We start from the raw sequence: 20611 nt of genomic DNA, 5'->3' as shown, positions 1-20611 counted from the left end.
GTAGTGGCTTTAGCCTGCTGATTTGGACTGTTTTGCCTATGTGTGTTTTCACATTTGTATATAATCTCCATCACTGTAAATAAATATATACTTCTGCACATACCGCCGCCTACCTTGAACCTGATAGTTAACATACATATGACCAAAAAACTGAACTGAACTGTAGGTAATTTTATTTTTGAAGCATTTTTGTTATATTTCTTGAAATTCTCTTTACAGTACATCCCAACAGCAATGAATGAATCAAATGCTTTGACAATAAAAAGACAAAAAAATCTGTCATCTGTGGCAGTCACAGGGCTGTAAAAAGTCTGACCATTTATTCAGTCTGAATGAAATGATTGGATGGCCTACCTGCTTGTCTACCTGTGCACACTCTGCCCATACACTCATTGCACATGGCCAGAGTCTTCCACAAGGCTATTACAGATATTTTGCTAAAGTACTAACAAGTACTGAGTACTAACAATATCCATGTTTGTTGTTTACATTATTATGATAATGTTAGGTGTTTTCTTACATGTGAATGAGACATGAGGTAGTTCGATATGACAATGATGTGTCATCAATCCTTTCCCCAACACTTTCTCTCATGGACTCGTCCTCCAGCAGTAATCAAGCAGGGCACATTCATGTGTTTTGGGGGTGGCTTTGGTGGAAGGGCTGAAATTTGTCAGTTGGAAATTAGGGATGGGTGATACCACCGATTTTCTTTTCGATTCAATACCAAGTAATACTAAGGCTAGTATCCAGATACCAATATTGATAGTGATACTTTAAAATGTCATCTTGCATACAGTGTTCTACCCAAAAATAGAAATTATTTGTGATTTTTATTGGGAAAATTGGTAACTGCGGACATCAAAAGTTGTACTTGGACACTTTGACACTAGTATGAAAAACTATAAAAGATCAGACTTCTGTATTTTGTGTTACTTTTTAATAACAACGATTATAAAAGCCAGGTTCAATCAGGTTCAAGAATGTCCAACAAATTAGGGATGGGTGATACCACCGATTTTCTTTTCGATTCAATACCAAGTAATACTAAGGCTAGTATCCAGATACCAATATTGATAGTGATACTTTAAAATGTCATCTTGCATACAGTGTTCTACCCAAAAATAGAAATTATTTGTGATTTTTATTGGGAAAATTGGTAACTGCGGACATCAAAAGTTGTACTTGGACACTTTGACACTAGTATGAAAAACTATAAAAGATCAGACTTCTGTATTTTGTGTTACTTTTTAATAACAACGATTATAAAACACAGGTTCAATCAGGTTCAAGAATGTCCAACAAATGTTTATTTGCATTAGTACCCTTTTCAGGCATTATTCTTCACATAAACAGGTTCAGGAATTTTCATGAACAATGCTTTGTGTCGTTTCTGCCATTCTGCAACTTACTCACTGGCAGAATCTGTTTCTCTCCATGCCTTACTGCTGTCTTTCTATAAGCTTTGGTTAACTGAGCAAGAAGGTGGAAAGAAAACTAGTTCCTCTATTAAATAAGGGTTGTTTTACAATCAGGGTACAAAGTTTGTGTCACAGGGGTCCGAAATTCAAATTGATTCAAACTGGTTCTTGTACCAGTTTTTAAGTGAAGGACAAGTTAAAGAACAGATTTCAGGTAATTTTTTGACATAATATGTGTATGGTAGTTTTGTGTAATCTGCTACAAGATAAAGAAAAGTAGCAAAAATGTTATCAAAGACTCCTTGTAAAAAATGAAGTGATTCTCGGAGAGGACTTTTTTTTTTTTGACAATTCAGAATCCACTACTTCCACAGTGCTTTTAAATATAAGGCTGTAAGCTTTGTGTTAGTTGTCTCTAATATTTATGTCCCAATATCTTGACCACATTTTAGGATGAAAATAATCATTTTAGATACGTTATTTTATATTGAAAAATTAGCTGTCTCGGAGAGGACATTTTTTTTGACACAATTACATACTAATTTGATCAAAATAGTCTGAAAACTTACTGGCATTCAACATTAAAACTTAACTATGTTTCAAATGATATGGAACCAAATATTTGTTTTATGGTATAAAGAATGATTTAAGTGCATCCCTTTTGGAGCTACCTGTGGTCAAAAAAGCACTTTTTCGAAATGACATGAGTAATTTTGCTAAATATGACATATATTGCCATACATTCACCAAAAATAACGTTATCACCAATTTTTTTTTTTTGCATGGTAAAAGAGCTATTGTAACAGATTTTAGCTGTTGATTCCACTTGACACAGTGACAAGCAATCAGATTTGCTGTTACATACAATATGTATCATGGACACTCACTGGTTGCCATGGCTCCCCTCGGCACATAAATACTGGCTGTGACGTTACCTCAGTACCAGTACGTGAGGATTGAGCCCATGGTAGGTTACTCAAAGCACAGCACTGTATTGAAACTGTGAAAATAACGTAAATGCAATAACACAGCTAAAATTATATTATACTTAAGAAGGTGGCGAACACACTGCACTTAACAGAATGAGTCAAATTGGTTGTGTATTGTTGTTACATATTGATACAATAGTTAGCTACCTTAGCTCAAAAGCTAAGCTAATATTTGCTAACTTCTTCCCATGAAGCTGTGCCGAGAGACTGCTGTATATGAACGTGACCAACCAGTGGGTTTCCTTGCTGTCCTACAGGTACATATGTTTATGTTTGGGTTTATGTTTATTAATTATTATTTATGGATAATCTGGCCAGTACGTGAGGATTGAGCCCATGCTGTGCCGAGAGACTGCTGTATATGAACGTGACCAACCAGTGGGTTTCCTTGCTGTCCTACAGGCAATAAAAGTGCATTCAAACACTGAGAAAGTGTCGGCCTTTGTCACAGAAACACAACACAACGCAGACAGCGGTTACACTATCACAGGGCTACAATAAACAACCAAGTTTATTTAGTCAAGCCTTTTGATATTGAAGATAATAAGTGTTAAATGTCATTTTTAGCTTGCGTACCCTGATTGTAAAACAACCCATAATAACAATTTCAATAACAATAAAATGGCGTTAATAAAATCTGTATCTATTATCGATTTTTTTTTAGTATGACGATCGAGTCTTAAAACTGAGCCATCAGAATTGGAAGTATGGAGCTTTGGGATCAATCCATCCATCCATCCTTACTGGATACGTTCAAACTCTTTTCCAAAATTAGACTACGTTCAGACTGCACCCTGAAACGACCCATATCCGATTTTTTTGCCCATATGCGACCTGTATCCGATTTGTTATTGACAATCTGAACGACACAGATCCGATTTTTTCACATGCGACCCAGGCCGCTTGGACATGTGGTCCTAATTCCGATGCATATCCGTTATTTTCACATGCGACTGCAGTCTGACCGGACAGGTCACATTCGTGCGACCTACACGTCATCAACAAGAGACAAACATCACTATTCTGCGTTACCTAATCCCGCCTCTTTGGTGGAAAACAACAACAGTGGCGGACAATACCTCTACAATACCAGGTTATTGTGTGAGTTCCGCCGCTGCCACAAAAACCACATCGCCAGGTCTCGCCTCATCTCCATGCTTTACTTGCAAACTTGAAGAGTGCGCTTTTTTTTTGTTTACGTATTACGTAGATGTGCTTATTATGTGTCAATTTGCGCATGCGGGACACTTCTGGGTCGTTTTCTGTTCATACTGGAGATCGCATACAAGTCTCATATAATTGGTAATGTGAACGGCCTAACAAAAAAAAATCGGATTTCACAACAACTCGGATATGGGTTGTTTCAGGTTGCAGTCTGAATGTAGTGTTACTTACCCTGCCTTTAATGCTATGGAATAAGGATGTATTTTGCTTGACATGTCTGTGTGATGGGCGGCACGGTGGTGTAGTGGTTAGCGCTGTCGCCTCACAGCAAGAAGGTCCTGGGTTCGAGCCCCGTGGCCGGCGAGGGCCTTTCTGTGCGGAGTTTGCATGTTGTCCGCGTGGGTTTCCTCCGGGTGCTCCGGTTTCCCCCACAGTCCAAAGACATGCAGGTTAGGTTAACTGGTGACTCTAAATTGAGCGTGAATGTGAATGGTTGTCTGTGTCTATGTGTCAGCCCTGTGATGACCTGGCGACTTGTCCAGGGTGTACCCCGCCTTTCGCCCGTAGTCAGCTGGGATAGGCTCCAGCTTGCCTGCGACCCTGTAGAACAGGATAAAGCGGCTAGAGATAATGAGGGGCGGCACGGTGGTGTAGTGGTTAGCGCTGTCGCCTCACAGCAAGAAGGTCCTGGGTTCGAGCCCCGTGGCTGGCGAGGGCCTTTCTGTGTGGAGTTTGCATGTTCTCCCCGTGTCCGCGTGGGTTTCCTCCGGGTGCTCCGGTTTCCCCCACAGTCCAAAGACATGCAGGTTAGGTTAACTGGTGACTCTAAATTGACCGTAGGTGTGAATGTGAGTGTGAATGGTTGTCTGTGTCTATGTGTCAGCCCTGTGATGACCTGGCGACTTGTCCAGGGTGTACCCCGCCTTTCGCCCGTAGTCAGCTGGGATAGGCTCCAGCTTGCCTGCGACCCTGTAGAACAGGATAAAGCGGCTAGAGATAATGAGGGGCGGCACGGTGGTGTAGTGGTTAGCGCTGTCGCCTCACAGCAAGAAGGTCCTGGGTTCGAGCCCCGTGGCCGGCGAGGGCCTTTCTGTGCGGAGTTTGCATGTTGTCCGCGTGGGTTTCCTCCGGGTGCTCCGGTTTCCCCCACAGTCCAAAGACATGCAGGTTAGGTTAACTGGTGACTCTAAATTGAGCGTGAATGTGAATGGTTGTCTGTGTCTATGTGTCAGCCCTGTGATGACCTGGCGACTTGTCCAGGGTGTACCCCGCCTTTCGCCCGTAGTCAGCTGGGATAGGCTCCAGCTTGCCTGCGACCCTGTAGAACAGGATAAAGCGGCTAGAGATAATGAGGGGCGGCACGGTGGTGTAGTGGTTAGCGCTGTCGCCTCACAGCAAGAAGGTCCTGGGTTCGAGCCCCGTGGCTGGCGAGGGCCTTTCTGTGTGGAGTTTGCATGTTCTCCCCGTGTCCGCGTGGGTTTCCTCCGGGTGCTCCGGTTTCCCCCACAGTCCAAAGACATGCAGGTTAGGTTAACTGGTGACTCTAAATTGAGCGTAGGTGTGAATGTGAGTGTGAATGGTTGTCTGTGTCTATGTGTCAGCCCTGTGATGACCTGGCGACTTGTCCAGGGTGTACCCCGCCTTTCGCCCGTAGTCAGCTGGGATAGGATCCAGCTTGCCTGCGACCCTGTAGAAGGATAAAGCGGCTAGAGATAATGAATGAATGAATGTTCTTTGTTCTTGATATGGGAGATGTTTAAAAATTGAACTAACCACCTCCGGTTAAAGATGTGTGATGTGAGCCCACCTGCCTGCTCCAGCACACACAGAGCAGGAGGGGGTCCTGGAAGGGAGTAAAAATCACGAATCCATCACCTGGAAGTGTAATCTGTTACTACGGCTGAATTATTGCACTGTGAGAGTTTTATAACTCCAGATGTGAACTATAATCCAGTGAGTGATATTAATGAGTTGATTGTTGTTTTGTTTTCAGGCGCAGGCGCAGTGAGCTGCCTGGACCTGTCCGTGTCCCACTGATGACGGGGAAGTTCAGGCTTCATGTGGATGAGGAGAGTCGGGAATCTCAGATCATCAGGTAAACAAATACTCGCTTGTTGGCAGTAAAACGCACCACGAGCAGCTTGTTTTTCTTCCAGAACGCGGCGGGTCTGAGCCCCGGCCGCCGCGCTGCGGGTCTGAAACTCACCCGGCGGAAAAGTGCCCCTTGTGGCACGCGCCGGCCTGCTTAAAAATGACCCTTCGGCCGCTCGTGCGCTGCCCAGTCGAGCTTCACGAGCCGTCATGGAGGAGCGCGAGCTGAAAATAAACTGTAGCACCACCAAGCTAGCTTAGCTTAGCTTAGCATAACTTAGCTACGCAGCACTAGGCCAGTATTAGGCATGCTTCAAATGATTAATATTTGACTAGCTGAAATACTTGATGTAAGGATACTCTTTATTGACGGTTTAAATACAAGCCGTGTTCGTGCTGAATAAAGAACCGCGTTTTGAAATTCCGCAGTTAGCATAAGAACCCGCTAGCCTGATGTGCTAGCAAGTGCTCTTCCCTGACACAATTCCAAGTGCGGTTTGTACAGATTCTTCTTCATCATCAGACCCTTTCACTGTATATATTTATAATTTCATTCACTAGGAATGTTAATAGCGTGTGGACAGCATCCCAAGAATACCAGTATAAACAGTCAGATTGTCTTTCTCTGGCGAGCTGCTTTGTGTTGCACTAGAGTTAGCTAGCTCTCTGTATACACACACACACACACTGCGCTCTGTACTTCACTCGCCTCAGGTTGGAGAACTTTAACATTTTCTGAGCTTGATAATTTAGTTTGCTAACGAGAGCTAGTCACTTAATATCACTGACAAATCATATATATATATATATATATATATATATATATATGAGTGATCCCACGCTTATGGGTACTGAAATGGAGACATGAACTTATTCACCTAAAACCATTTCTTTTTTTTTACCATCAGGTCACAAAACATGTAATCTTTAATGAATATGTTAAAAGATATAACTTTAATTTTCTGAGATGTAATAAAAACATATTTATATGCCAAAGTCAAGCCTATGAGTTCCAAAATGATGTCTGTTACAAATGAATTACAATCTAGCTCTATACCATGTTAATCTTATTGAAAGAATGTGTATGTTTATTCTACTACACATGTTTCTTAATTATATTTGCTAAAACATCACCTTCCTATGTTTCAAAAAGTAATTCTACATTGTTAAAATTGAGAATATATATGTCCGCAACACTTCTGTTACGTTCTGACTTTGGCATATAAATATGTTTTTATTACATCTCAGAAAATTAAAGTTATCTTTTAACATATCATTCATTAAAGATTACATGTTTTGTGACCTGATGGTAAAAAAAGAAATGGTTTTAGGTGAATTTTTAAAAATAAGTTCATGTCCCCATTTCAGTACCCATAAGCGTGGAATCACTCTATATATAGTAGTGTAATTGTTATTATTTAAACATGAACTGTATATTCTCCATTTAAAGTGCATGAGTGGTACTGAGAGCCCAGTGCTGATTTGATTTGCCGTAACGCAACCTGTTGTGTTTGTGTGTCAATGCTCTTTAGAGTAGAGTCCACTGTCCTGGCATGGGGGACATGAAGACCCCCGATTTTGATGACTTGTTGGCAGCATTTGATATTCCTGATATCGATGCCAAAGAAGCCATTCAGTCAGCACCAGAAGAGGTGGAGGGGCACCAGGGATCAAACAGTGGGTCCATCACGAAATCGGGCGAGAGCGGAGTTGGCGGAAGTTCCACCCTCAGGGCCCCCAGCCCGGCCACTGATTCACAGAGCGACCCCTCTATTGTTAGTGTTATTGTAAAGAATCGGGTGCGTAGTGAAGCCTTTGAAGGTGGTGATGTACCAGTGTCGGAACCACTCAACCATAATGGATTTGTGTCCTCAGGTGGGGCAGGTCATCTGTCTCAGTCCCGAAACCAGCCAAACGGGGAGCAGTGGCCTCTGTGTGGCTCCAAAGTGACTCCGGACACCGCAGGGTCAGTGCTTGGATGTGCTAACACCTCCAAACAGACTAGCAACATCTTCAACAAACTAAAGCCTCTGATGGCACAGGGGTCTGGAGACCCTGTTGGTCGGGCCAGAAGGATGCAGGTGCTGCAGCAACAGCAGCATGCACAGCAGGAAACCGGATTAGAGGGAGCTGACAAGACAAAGAGTGCTGCTACTGGTCCTGGGGACACGAGCGGAGTGGCTTCTCCTTTCTTCCCTCCTCCCAAACCATACCTCCCAAATTCTTCCACTGTTCCTTCTTCATCACCCTCATCAGCCTCTCCTTCGGTTGGGTCCCGTGTGTCAGGGGCTGTTGCCTCATCTCCACTTGCTACAAGTTTGACAGAACCATTTAATGGCACTCCATGCCACAGTTCAACAGAATTTAGGCATATGGATTCAGAGGAGGAAGATTCGGATCCGGATTCTGGGGGGTCACTGGTCATTCAAGAAAGCCCAGGCTCTCCCACCTCCCCAAAACGTTCACGCAGACTTAAGTCTCCTGCAGAGAATTCAGACTCCCCGTCACTTCCCCGCTCAGCACCCATGTCTTCAGCTGCTTACCCCAAACCAGGGGACATCCCCTTGGCCTCACCTGCATCCCCTCAGGTGCAGAACTGGCTCTCTTCACCTGTTCAGACAGGGAATGTTAAGAGCCCACCCCCAGAAGAACGAAATCCAGAGCATGTCATTGAGGAACGTGACTCACCAGAAAGTCCAGAGCCTGAGATCCCCAAAGGTTCAGTAACAATGCCTGCAGCTTCCAAAAAGTCTTCCAGCCCAGCACTGATTGCTTCTTCCCCACCTACAGGCCTCCGAGAACCTAAAGAGGAAGAAGAGGAGATGGAGGTGGCCAAACCAGTCAGTGAGGAGAATGGGGATACAACTAGTTTAGGTCAGGACAATGGACAAAAAGAGGAAGAAAAAATGGAGGTGGATGATGGGAGTATTTCTACCCAGTGTCTCGCAATCCCTAATAGCAGCGGAGGCTCTGCAGTTGATGGTAGTGTCTCCTCCAGGCCTCTTAAAGTCAGAATAAAGACAATTAAAACCTCCACAGGAAGCATCACTCGAACAGTTACGCGTGTGGCAGGGAAAGGAGCTGCAGGTAAAGGCACAGATACTGCAAAAGTGCAACCAGAAGGTCAGTCAGTCAGTGCTAACAAAGCCCAAAGAGCTGAACCCACTGGTCGAATGGTAAAAGGTTCTACCCTAGCTATGTCCACTTTAGACGCAAGCAGCGCCATGCTAGCTGCAGCAAGCAAAGCTCAAAACAAAAACTCTGTGTCATCTGACAAGACCAAGGTCTCTGCTACAGCCGTCAGCATTACCAAAGCTGCAAACCTGCCAGTGACACCTACAGTTAGTGGTATTAATGTGCGTGCCACATCTGGGAGGGCAACTAATGGAGGTACGCCAAATGTTCACATTCCTTGCAAGCCAGCATCTATTGTCAACAGCACAGGTGCTGTTATTTCCCGGAGCCAGTCAAGCCTTGTCGAAGCCTTCAACAAGATCCTGAACAGCAAGAACCTGCTGCCTAGCTACCGTCCCGATCTCTCTACTCCACCACCCCCCGAGTGGGGTCTCCCCATGCCTGCGACAGGCTACCGCTGCCTCGAGTGTGGGGACGCCTTTGCTCTGGAGCGCAGTCTGGCACGCCACTACGATAGGCGTTCCCTAAGAATCGAGGTGACATGTAACCACTGCGCAAAGCGTCTGGCCTTCTTTAATAAGTGCAGTCTGCTGCTGCATGCTCGGGAGCATAAAGAAAGAGGACTGGTAATGCAGTGCTCACACCTGGTCATGAGACCAGTCACTGTGGAGCAAATGATTGGCCAGCAGGACACTACACCAATTGGTATGTAATCTGTTATTTTCACCCTATGGAACAAAACAACTCACTTTTTACAGTTAGTAATTTGAAAACCTTCATTTCAAGAATGCCCCATGTTGTACTTCTAGGTATGCTCTCGCCTCCACTTTCTTCTCCACCTGTGTCAACTTCCTCGAACCAGTCAGGAACACCCTTGATCCCTTCCACACCAAGTCCACTCAAGGAGTCACCCTCACAAGGCCCGGTTGCTTCCCAGACCAGTCCAGCTCGCCGTGGGCCTCAGAGTCCTCATGTCCTAATGCCTCTTCCCTGCAAGAAGGGTGAGGTTCTTCAGTACAACAATTTCAAATGTCCTGAATGTCAGACTCAGTTTGCAGGCAAGGCTGAACTCGTTGCCCACTTCCAGCAAATCCGAGCTACCCCTAATTCAGTGAGTAGCCCCTTTTTTTTAAATAAGAATTTAACTGATGCATAGAAAGCATGGTGCTGTGAATTGTTGTGCATGCCAGTTGAAACGAGTAATTTTGTTGTTACAGAATATACTGCTATACAGATTTTAATGATTTTTTTTTTCCTTCCCTCAGACCTGTATGCTTTGCTCTCCACCAATGATGCTGCCTAACGGGTGCAGTGTGTCCGCTCACCAGCGGATCCATAAGCACCGTGCTCCCCATGTGTGTCCAGAGTGTGGTGGCGTTGCCCGTCAGGCTAGTTTTAAGACTCATCTAGAGGAGGCGTGTCTTCACTTTGCCAGACGCATCGGCTACAGGTCTAAAATGTTTATGGGTTTTTAAAAAAATATGATTTTAAACACGTGGTTGTCATGTCAGTGCTTAACAGACATGGTATGTTACAGGGGTGCAGTAGGAGTTGGTCAGATTTTACAATTTGGGAAATGCATCTTCACTTAAGCTCAAGGGATTTGTTTCTATTCATTTCTATAGATGCTCCAGCTGTCAGGTAGTGTTCGGTGGCCTGAACTCCATCAAATCTCACATTCAGACTGCTCACTGCGAAGTGTTCCACAAGTGCCCCCATTGCCCAATGGCCTTCAAATCAGCCCCCAGTGCCCAGGGCCATATCAGCACCCAACACCCCACCCTCAGTGCTGCTCAAGCCAAGTATGTCTATATCTGAATACAGAATTACAACACAGTACGGTACTACAGCTAAAAAAGTATCACCTATTAATGTGTATGCTTGTGTGATATACAGTACAGTGTCTTGCAAAAGTATTGATCCTCCTTGGTGTTTGCCCTGTTTTGTCGCATTACAAGCTGGAATTAAAATGGATTTTAATTTATTTATTTATTTAAGGGGGGGTTTAAGCACTATTTGATTGACACAACATGCTTACCACTTTAAAGGTGCAATTTTATTTATTTTATTTTTTTATTGTGACACAAACAATAATTAAGATGAAAAACCAGAAATCTAGAGTGTGCATAGGTATGAAACCCCTAAATAAGAGCTGGTCCAACCAATTAAATTCATAAGTCACAAAATTAGTTGATTAAGATCCATCTGTGTGCAATCAAAGTGTCATATGATCTGTCACATGATGTCTGTATAAATCACCCTGTTCTGGAAGGACCCTGACTCTGCAGCACTACTAAGCAAGCAACATGAAAACCAAGGAGCCTCCAAACAGGTCAGAGACAAAGTTGTGGAGAAGTATAGATCAGGGTTGGGTTATAAAATAATATCCCAAACTTTGAATATCCCATGGAGCTCCATTAAATCCATTTGAGCAAAATGGAAAGAATATGTCACCACTATAAACCTGACAAGAGAAGGCCACCCACCAAAACTCTCAGACCAGACAAGGAGGACATTAATCAGAGATGCAACAAAGACACCAAAGATTGAAGGAGCTGCAAAGATCCACAGCGGAGATGGGAGTATGGCCCAATCCCAATTCTAATTTCTACCCCTACCCCTCCCCCTTCCCCTTGGCCCTTCCCCTTGAAACTGAGCTACAAGGGATAGGGCTTGAAATTCAACCCTTACGTATTGTGATAGCCCTTCAACGATCGCATACGTCATCGCGTACCTCCGTCAGCGTTTACGTTAGCAAAACGTGACCAAATGCGTCATTGGCTGCGACCAGCCGCTACAGTCAGAGCCAGAGGCAGAACCAGAAATCTCTGCTGGCAGGGTGTGATTTGTTAACTAACACCACTGAATGGGATATCTTTGACGCTTCGTGCACCACATCCGACAGAATGAGGTGTCAGAACACTCATATAAACAATAAAAGCGAGAATAACAGAACAAAACGTACGCAGTCAAGCAACCGAAAACAATACTCACTCCCAAAGCTTTTTAGCAGCAGCTTGGATTTCAGAAATCGCTGCTCATTCTCAGCTCGAAAGCGAATCAAGCGGCGTGTTTCCTCTGGATAACAACTTAAAACACATAAATAATGGAGAAAATACATTTATGACAATCTTTCGCCGCGGGAACCGCCATCTTTCTGAAATCCGCATGAAATCTCGCTGAAATCCGCATGGCATTGTGGGAAATCACTCAAACCCCTTCGTTCGGAGTCAGCTCCAGGAAAATCTCCGTTTGGAGAGGTACAGAAGCCCTACCCCTTCCCCTACCCCTCCGCGTTAACTGGGATTGGGATACCCCTACCCCTTCACGTGAACGCGCAAAATGGAGGGGAAGGGCCAAGGGGTTGGTCCAAGGGGTGAAATGGGATTCGGCCTATCTGTCCATAGGACCACTTTAAGCCATACACTCCACAGAGCGGGGCTTTATGGAAGAGTGGACAGAAAAAAGTAATTGCTTAAGAAAACGTGTGGAGTTTGCCCAACAGCATGTGGCAGACTCCCCAAACACATGGAAGATTGTCTGGTTAGATGAGACTAAAATTTAACTTTTTGGCCATCATGGGAAATGCCATGTGTGGCACAAATCAACACTTCCCATCACCCTAGTAACACCATTCCTACAGTGAAGCATGGTGGTGGCAGCATCATGCTGTGGGGATGTTTTTCATCTGCAGGGACAGGAAAGCTAGTCAGGACTGAAGGAAAGATGGATGGCACTAAATACATGGCACTTCTGGAGGAAAACCTGTTTGACTCAGCCAGAGGTTTGAGATTGGGACGGAGGTTCACATTTCAGCAGAACAATGACCCTAAACATACTGCTAAAGCTACACTGGAGTGGTTTAAAGAAAACATTTAAATGTCTTGGAATGGCCTAATCAAAGCTCAGCCCTTTAATCCAATTGAGAATCTGTGACATAACTTGAAGATTGCTGGATACCAACACAACTCATCTAACTTGGAGTTGAAGCAGTTTTGCCTTGAGGAATGAGCAAAAATCCCAGTGGCTAGATGTGCTAAGCTAATAGAGACATACCCCAAGAGACTTGCAGCTGTAATTACAGCAAAAGGTGACTCTACAAAGTATTGATTTTGGGGGATGAATACCTATGCACACTGCAGAGTTCTGTTTTTTCATCTTAATTATTGTTTGTCACAATAAAACAACAATTTGCACCTTTTAAGGTGGTAGGCATGTTGTGTAAATCAAATGGTGCTAACCCTCTAAAAATCCATTTTAATTCTAGCTTGTAATGCGACAAAACAACTCAAACACCAAGGGGGATGAATACTTTGCAAGACACTGTATAATCAATAAAACCCAGCACTGATCTTTTAAAGCAACGGTTTTTGTTCCTGCATATATTTATTGTTCTTTTTGGAAAGACGTTGTTTGTTGCCGGTGTAATTTGGGCTAGCTGGGATTTTTCCGGATTATTTATTTAGATATATAGTGGTACTTGAAAGTTTGTGAACCCTTTAGAATTTTCTATATTTCTGCATAAATATGACCTAAAACATCATCAGATTTTCACACAAGTCCTAAAAGTAGATAAAGAGAACCCAGTTAAACAAATAAGACAAAAATATTATACTTGGTCATTTATTTATTGAGGAAAATTATCCAGTATTACATATCTGTGAGTGGCAAAAGTATGTGAACCTCTAGGATTAGCAGTTAATTTGAAGGTGAAATTAGAGTCAGGTGTTTTCAGTCAATGGGATGGCAATCAGGTGTGAGTGGGCACCCTGTTTTATTTAAAGGACAGTGATCTATCAAAGTCTGATCTTCACAACACGTTTGTGGAAGTGTATCATGCTACGAACAAAGGAGATTTCTGAGGACCTCAAAAAAATTGTTGATGCTTATCAGGCTGGAAAAGGTTACAAAACCATCTCTAAAGAGTTTGGACTCCACCAATCCACAGTCAGACAGATTGTATACAAATGGAGGAAATTCAAGACCATTGTTACCCTCCCCAGGAGTGGTCGACCAACAAAGATCACTCCAAGAGCAAGGCGTGTAATAGTCTGCGAGGTCACAAAGGACCCCAGGGTAACTTCTAAGCAACTGAAGGCCTGTCTCACATTGGCCTGTCTCACATTGATGGTTCATGAGTCCACCATCAGGAGAACACTGAACAACAATGGTGTGCGTGGCAGGGTTGCAAGGAGAAAGCCACTGCTCTCCAAAAAGAACATTGCTGCTCGTCTGCAGTTTGCTAAAGATCACGTGGACAAGCCAGAAGGCTATTGGAAAAATGTTTTGTGGATGGATGAGACCAAAATAGAACTTTTTGGTCTAAATGAGAAGCGTTCTGTTTGGAGAAAGGAAAACACTGCATTCCAGCATAAGAACTTATCCCATCTGTGAAACATGGTGGTGGTAGTATCATGATTTGGGCCTGTTTTGCTGCATCTGGGCCAGGACGGATTGCCATCATTGATGGAACAATGAATTCTGAATTATACCAGCGAATTCTGAAGGAAAATGTCCTGACATTTGTCCATGAACTGAATCTCAAGAGAAGGTGGGTCATGCAGCAAGACAACGACCCTAAGCACACAAGTCGTTCTACCAAAGAATGGTTAAAGAAGAATAAAGTTAATGTTTTGGAATGGCCAAGTCAAAGTCCTGACCTTAATCCAATGGAAATGTTGTGGAAGGACCTGAAGCGAGCAGTTCATGTGAGGAAACCCACCAACATCCCAGAGTTGAAGCTGTTCTGTATGGAGGAACAGGTTAAAATTCCTCCAAGCCGGTGTGCAGGACTGATCAACAGTTACTGGAAACGTTTAGTTGCAGTTATTGCTGCACAAGGGGGTCACACCAGATACTGAAAGCAAAGGTTCACATACTTTTGCCACTCACAGATATGTAATATTGGATCATTTTCCTCAATAAATAAATGACCAAGTATAATATTTTTGTCTCATTTGTTTAACTGGGTTCTCTTTATCTACTTTTGGGACTTGTGTGAAAATCTGATTATGTTTTAGGTCATATTTATGCAGAAATATAGAAAATTCTAAAGGGTTCACAAACTTTCAATCACCACTGTAATGTTTGTTGAATGTGTATGTTCGGTATGTATGATCATTGTTTCTGGAAGGCTGATTTATTTCATTCAGGTTCATTATCTGTGTGTAATCCCTGATTGTGTCATCATTCTGTACTTTCAATGTAGGATGATTTACAAGTGTGTGATGTGCGACACAGTCTTTACCCAGAAACCTTTGCTGTATATGCATTTTGACACTCACCTGGCCAAGCAGAAAGTGCATGTTTTCAAGTGTCCAGACTGCACCAAATTATATGCTCAGAAGGGTTCTATGATGGAGCACATCAAGGTACGTTCCTGCAATGAAACTAGGTAAAACTTCTTAAGGTAGCAATAAAGTGAATTTCTCTTTTTGTCCTCTTGCCTTTTTGTGTTGCCCATTCTTTGCCTTTTCTTTAAAAGAATGTGGTGTCAATCAAGGCATACAGTAGAGTCCTGGTTCGGCCTTTACTGGGTAGCTCTAGTGTTACCTTGTGCAAAGCTCTGTACCAGGCACACACACTGAATAATTTGAGTTGGTGTCTGAATCATGCTCACATCCTAATTCTCACTTCTGACTGACTCCACTCCTGTCCCATACAGACTGCACATAGAGGCCTGTCAGGCAAAGCAGAGGCTCCACCCAGTGCCTCGTCTCCTGTCTCAGCCTCAAGTGCAAACACTGCTTCGAGAAAGCACGGGCAAGGTGAGGGAGAGGAAGACGAGAAAGAACAGGAAAGAGAAAATGAAGAAGAGGAGGAGGAAGAAGACAATGATGAGGAAGACCAGCCCAGTTCCCCAGACAGTGGGAGCAGCACGGAGTGGAGGTGCAGGGAGTGCAAAACACGATACACTGAGCGAGATGATTACATCAACCACATGAAGAATGAGCATGGCAGGGTAAACACACACCCAACATTTATCTTAATTTATTCAGTAATTCATTTATTCATAATAATACATTCATTACTTTAGATTGTGTGTGCTTGCGGGCTGGGAGCTGGTCAGCCCATGAGGGTAGGCTTCATAATAAAAAATATTCAATTGTTGCAGCTTCAGTACCAACTCCATGGAGGATTTAAAAAAGTATTAGGAGAGATTCAGTATTTGTCACAAGTAAAATCTAAGTACATGTGATAAGAATAAGATAATGCAATGTATTAATGTTAATGTATGGTTTTCTGGTCCTGTAGTCGATAAAGAAATTTCCATGTCGGATGTGTGAGCGCTCTTTTAGTTCAGCCAACAGCCTCCGCCGCCATGTCCGTGTCATTCACGAGGGTGTCAAGAGAGTCTTCCAGTGCCAGTGAGTAAACCTTCTTTAGTTTTCATTTCAGATAAATGTTTATGGTGTAATTACAAACTAAACTGGGGACCGTATGAAGAATAGACTAAAGCACATGTATGTTAACTTGTTGTTGCATCTAAGGCCCAATCCCAATTCTAATTTCTACCCCTCCCCCTCCCCCTTCCCCTTGGCCCTTCCCCTTGAAACTGAGCTACAAGGGATAGGGCTTGAAATTCAACCCTTACGTATTGGGATAGCCCTTCAACGATCGCATATGTCATCGCGTACCTCCGTCAGCGTTTACGTTAGCAAAACGCGACCAAATGCGTCATTGGCTGCGACCAGCCGCTACAGTCAGAGGCAGAACCAGAAATCTCTGCTGGCAGGGTGTGATTTGTTAACTAACACCACTGAATGGGATATCTTTGGCGCTTCGTGCACCACATCCGACAGAATGAGGTGTCAGAACACTCATGTAAACAATAAAAGCGAGAATAACAGAACAAAACGTACGCAGTCAAGCAACCGAAAACAATACTCACTCCCAAAGCTTTTTAGCAGCAGCTTGGATTTCAGAAATCGCTGCTCATCCTCAGCTCGAAAGCGAATCAAGCGGCGTGTTTCCTCTGGATAACAACTTAAAACACGTAAATAATGGAGAAAATACATTTATGACAATCTTTCGCCGCGGCAACCGCCATCTTTCTGAAATCCGCATGAAATCTCGCTGAAATCCGCATGGCATTGTGGGAAATCACTCAAACCCCTTCGTTCGGAGTCAGCTCCAGGAAAATCTCCGTTTGGAGGGGTACAGAAGCCCTACCCCTTCCCCTACCCCTCCGCGTTAACTGGGATTGGGATACCCCTACCCCTTCACGTGAACGCGCAAAATGGAGGGGAAGGGCCAAGGGGTTGGTCCAAGGGGTGAAATGGGATTCGGCCTAAATGGACTCAGTTCTTTCATTGTAAAGGGTTCATATTAAAAACCATAATTACTATTTACTGAGGGGGGTCATGTGGATCAAATATGGTGTCATGCCAAACACATACAGGAACCATAATGGTCCAAGGGTCAGATTTTGGTGTTTGTTTTTTTTCCCCATTTCAGGTACTGTTCAGAGGGCAAACAAACCTTCAGCAGTCGCCTGATACTGGAGAAGCACATCCGAGTCAGACACGGCATCCGAATGAGACAGACGATAGAGAAGCGGGTAAGGAGAACATTTCAGGTTCTCTGAAGCATAATTATGTAATGCACAGTGTCTACAGCTCTGGTCCTGTTGTCCAGGAGTTAAATCACAGCTTCTTCTCCATTAAAGTGAGAACAGGGAAAACCCTCCATTTTCAGGACACTGTTGGGAATCTCATGGAAACTGTTATAATTTGGATTAGGTTTGTGTTTGTATGATTAGGAGCTTAAGATTAGCACCTGATCAGCTTAAGTAAGTTGCAGTAATTGGTGGTCATTATGCACAACCACCACAGCACTATAACAAAGCTTACAGAAACGCAGATGTTTTGTTAATTGCATGTTTTTTATATGATTTGGTTTACAATAAGCCACTCGCATGATAATATCTAGAATATTGTGTGTTGTCAGAATACCTCAAACACAAGAAAACGCTCAGCGCCAGGTGACGGAGCAGGAAGCTCTTCTGAGGTTGACTACGAGGGCGGAGCCTCCTCTGTTGGAGGAGGGGCCGACGTGCCAGATACCGGAGGGGAAGAAACGACAAGCTTGGCTAAACGAACACGTTCGTGTGAGAAGGAAGAGGAAGCAGAAGAGGAGGAAGGTGGTTTTCGCTGTGCGCCGTGCGGCTTCAGTACGCTGGACCAGGGCGAGTTCCAGCAGCACATTCTGAAGCACCGTGACAGTGAGTCAGCTTCACTACAGTGTGTGCAGTGCGGCGCCTGCTTCGCCTCGGCTGCCTCGCTCAGCCGTCACCGCTTCATCACACACAAATTAAGGCAGGATCAACAGGACAGCCAGCATGCATCGCACACACCCAAACCGGGAGACGAAGAGAAGGGTGAAGAGGAGGGCGAGGAGAACATGAGCTGCAGAGTATGCGGCCGCCGCTTTGACAAGGCCTCGGACCTAAACACACATTTCCGAACACACGGCATGGCCTTCATCAGTGCACACAAGACAGATAAGGTTGTGTGAGGAGAGGTACTGAGAACAGTGAAAAGAAAAAGGACTGTGAACAGCTTGTTGTCCAATGGGCAGCTCTTTTGACCAATCAAAAGAGTAGGCAGGTTCACTGATGTCCAGCTTCGCAGCATTCGTGCACCCACATTACCACATTATATTTTATAGTTCAATACACCGCTAACAACTGCTGAAAAATAAATACTGAATAAACAGTTAATGTATGTGATAAGGACACTAATGCAGTAAATTCTTTGTAATTTGCTCTAACCAGTCAGTCTAATCAAGTTTGTCAGTAAAATACAGAAAAATCTTCACTGAATCAGTAAGATAATTCTGAGAGAGAGATGTGAGTGGGGAAAAATTCACATTTTGTAATCCCTTCTTCACGATTATGTATGCTGGTTATATCGGCCAGTCCTTTTATCTGTCAAACCAACACACGCGTCATTCATTCTAACACACATTTCTGTATTATTGTTATTGATGATTAATCCCGAGACTTCATTCACACGCGATCACAGAGGTTCACTGTTCGGAGATCAATTGTTACAGTTGGACTTGCTTGTTTGTTTGCAGCACGTTTTCTGTTCCAGTCCCAGAACTGGAGCTGAAAATCCCAACAGAGCATTAAAAGTTTAATAAGGGTGCTAATGAAGCCTTTTTCCTGTTTGTATAAAAACACTGAACTGTAGTAATGATTATAGTATCAGCATTGTATTATTGATATTTATTTATATGAATTGTTCGTACTGATTGTGTCTTCTTTTAACTTTTCTTTTTGCAAGACAAATTGTGAAAGTGAAAATTGATTGATTGTTGATGTCAAAACCCTGAGGATCCTGTGGATATGTTGAGAAAAGAGCTCCCAAGGTAGTAAAATATATGCTTTATAACGTGCAAATGGTTCAAACTTGTTAATCAGAATAAACAGGATCTCGCCCACAACCGCGTAATTACAACGTGTATAAATGGAGCGTGTTTAAAGTATGCTCTGGTTTTGTTTAGAAAACGTGAATGAGTTCTGTCTTTCGTATTTGTATTTTCCCCCTTAGCTGATTTCAGATACCCACAATGTAAAAATATCATTTATGCCTGAGGAGCTGGGTGTATTTTTTATGAATTTATTGTAATTAAAAAGCAGCCGTTGAGTGTATTGGATTGCCGAAACATTTTATTACACACCAATACAATTTTTTTTCTTTAACTGTAGTCTTTAGTCTTTTTCTATCAAAAGTGTCTATGCTTGTTAAATGCCATGTTTCTTAAAAATGCAACATCAGTTATAGTGTGATCTTGTGAGACATCTGAATGTGAGAGTGTCTAAGTTTAGTTACATGTCCGTTACATAAGGTTGGATACCCATCATCTGGTGAACTTGCATCTGCCTGCTTCACTGCCATACAGTTTGCGTCAGTTCTACTTTATTGTTTCTGAATAAAGTGGCAAATTGTTACAGTTTGTCAACTATTGTCCTTGTTTAATGAACACTACTTCATAGAGGAATAGTTACTAATACACACTGGATGTTAATGCAATGACATCAAAGTGCTTTATAACAAATGAATCATGGGGAAAATATAGTTTACGATGTGAAAAATAAACGTTATATACGTTAAACAGCCATGCTGTAGCCATGCTAAATTTGCTGGATCTTTCTTGCCCAGGTACTATGGCCACAAATCCCAAATGGCTCCCTTCATTTGCGCCCTACAAAGGATGTAACGGAGCTGAAGATTAAACTAAAGATAAAAAAAAGTTGGATTGGCCTGGATTTGTTCACCCCCAACCCTCCACCTTTTTTTTTCCGGGGGGGGGGGGGGGGAGCTTGTGCCTACCAAGTCACCACTGATAACCTCCAGAGAAGACCCTGAAATTTCCTGGATGAAATTTTCTCAAATCTCTGCCTTCAATATAGTGTATTGTCCATCTCTGTCTGTCTGCAGACTTTCACACTGATTGGTGTTTGTTCATAAATCTCTTCTTGGGCTAGTACCTCCTTATCTTTCTTTATACTTGCATCTAAAACAACAATACGACCTGCGATCTAATAACACAATACAGATGTTGGTCCCTGGAGTGAGAACAGACTTAGGGAAAAAAAGGCTTTTAAATATGCTGCTCTCTTGTTCTGGAACAATTTACAAGGGGACTTGAAACTGTCAGAGCTGATGACCCTGGGTGAATTTAAATCCATTCTAAAAGACAGAGAAAATACCTCTCTTGTTTTGTGCACTTGCTTTTATAATTTTATTTATGCTTTAAATTTAATTCTTAATCTTGAGCTTTTGTGGCACTTGAACTGAATAT

General features: G+C 43.1%; 1 protein-coding gene and 1 non-coding gene across 7 annotated transcripts; both read left to right on the top strand.

Annotated features, from left to right (window-relative positions):
- The first annotated feature begins 5395 nt into the window (after positions 1–5395).
- On the top strand, positions 5396–19757 carry znf687b (zinc finger protein 687b). 6 transcript variants are annotated; one of them, XM_060904944.1, is made up of 11 exons: positions 5396–5489; positions 5568–5669; positions 7203–9505; positions 9610–9911; positions 10066–10250; positions 10426–10602; positions 15009–15171; positions 15465–15761; positions 16055–16167; positions 17258–17360; positions 17750–19757. In XM_060904944.1, exons 2-11 carry the CDS (start codon positions 5611–5613, stop codon positions 18314–18316), a joined length of 4269 nt encoding a protein of 1422 aa, XP_060760927.1. In that variant the 5' UTR covers positions 5396–5489; positions 5568–5610; the 3' UTR covers positions 18317–19757. The 6 variants fall into 6 exon arrangements, with proteins under 6 accessions (XP_060760927.1, XP_060760930.1, XP_060760928.1 ...); XM_060904947.1 differs by having other exon boundaries at positions 5397–5489; positions 7541–9505; XM_060904945.1 differs by having other exon boundaries at positions 5411–5669; positions 7198–9505.
- LOC132871069 (small nucleolar RNA SNORA13) lies at positions 15244–15382 on the top strand. The gene has a single exon (XR_009651257.1). It is a non-coding gene; the product is annotated as a small nucleolar RNA SNORA13 (small nucleolar RNA).
- Positions 19758–20611: the final 854 nt, after the last annotated feature.

The sequence above is a fragment of the Neoarius graeffei genome, chromosome 22, assembly GCF_027579695.1.
Source record: "Neoarius graeffei isolate fNeoGra1 chromosome 22, fNeoGra1.pri, whole genome shotgun sequence".
Classification (NCBI taxonomy): Eukaryota; Metazoa; Chordata; class Actinopteri; order Siluriformes; family Ariidae; genus Neoarius; species Neoarius graeffei.
Note: the sequence above shows the minus strand (reverse complement) of the source record. Positions and strands in the feature narration are given on the sequence as shown.

What these genes read in the sequence shown, in the direction of transcription:
- znf687b (XM_060904944.1), top strand. Translation starts at nt 5,611, where the DNA reads ATGACGGGGAAGTTCAGGCTTCATGTGGATGAGGAGAGTCGGGAATCT. An exon ending in CGGGAATCTCAGATCATCAG is followed by an intron (nt 5,670 to 7,202) that starts GTAAACAAATAC and finishes TCTTTAGAGTAG; the next exon opens with AGTCCACTGTCCTGGCATGG. An exon ending in TCCGAGCTACCCCTAATTCA is followed by an intron (nt 9,912 to 10,065) that starts GTGAGTAGCCCC and finishes TCCTTCCCTCAG; the next exon opens with ACCTGTATGCTTTGCTCTCC.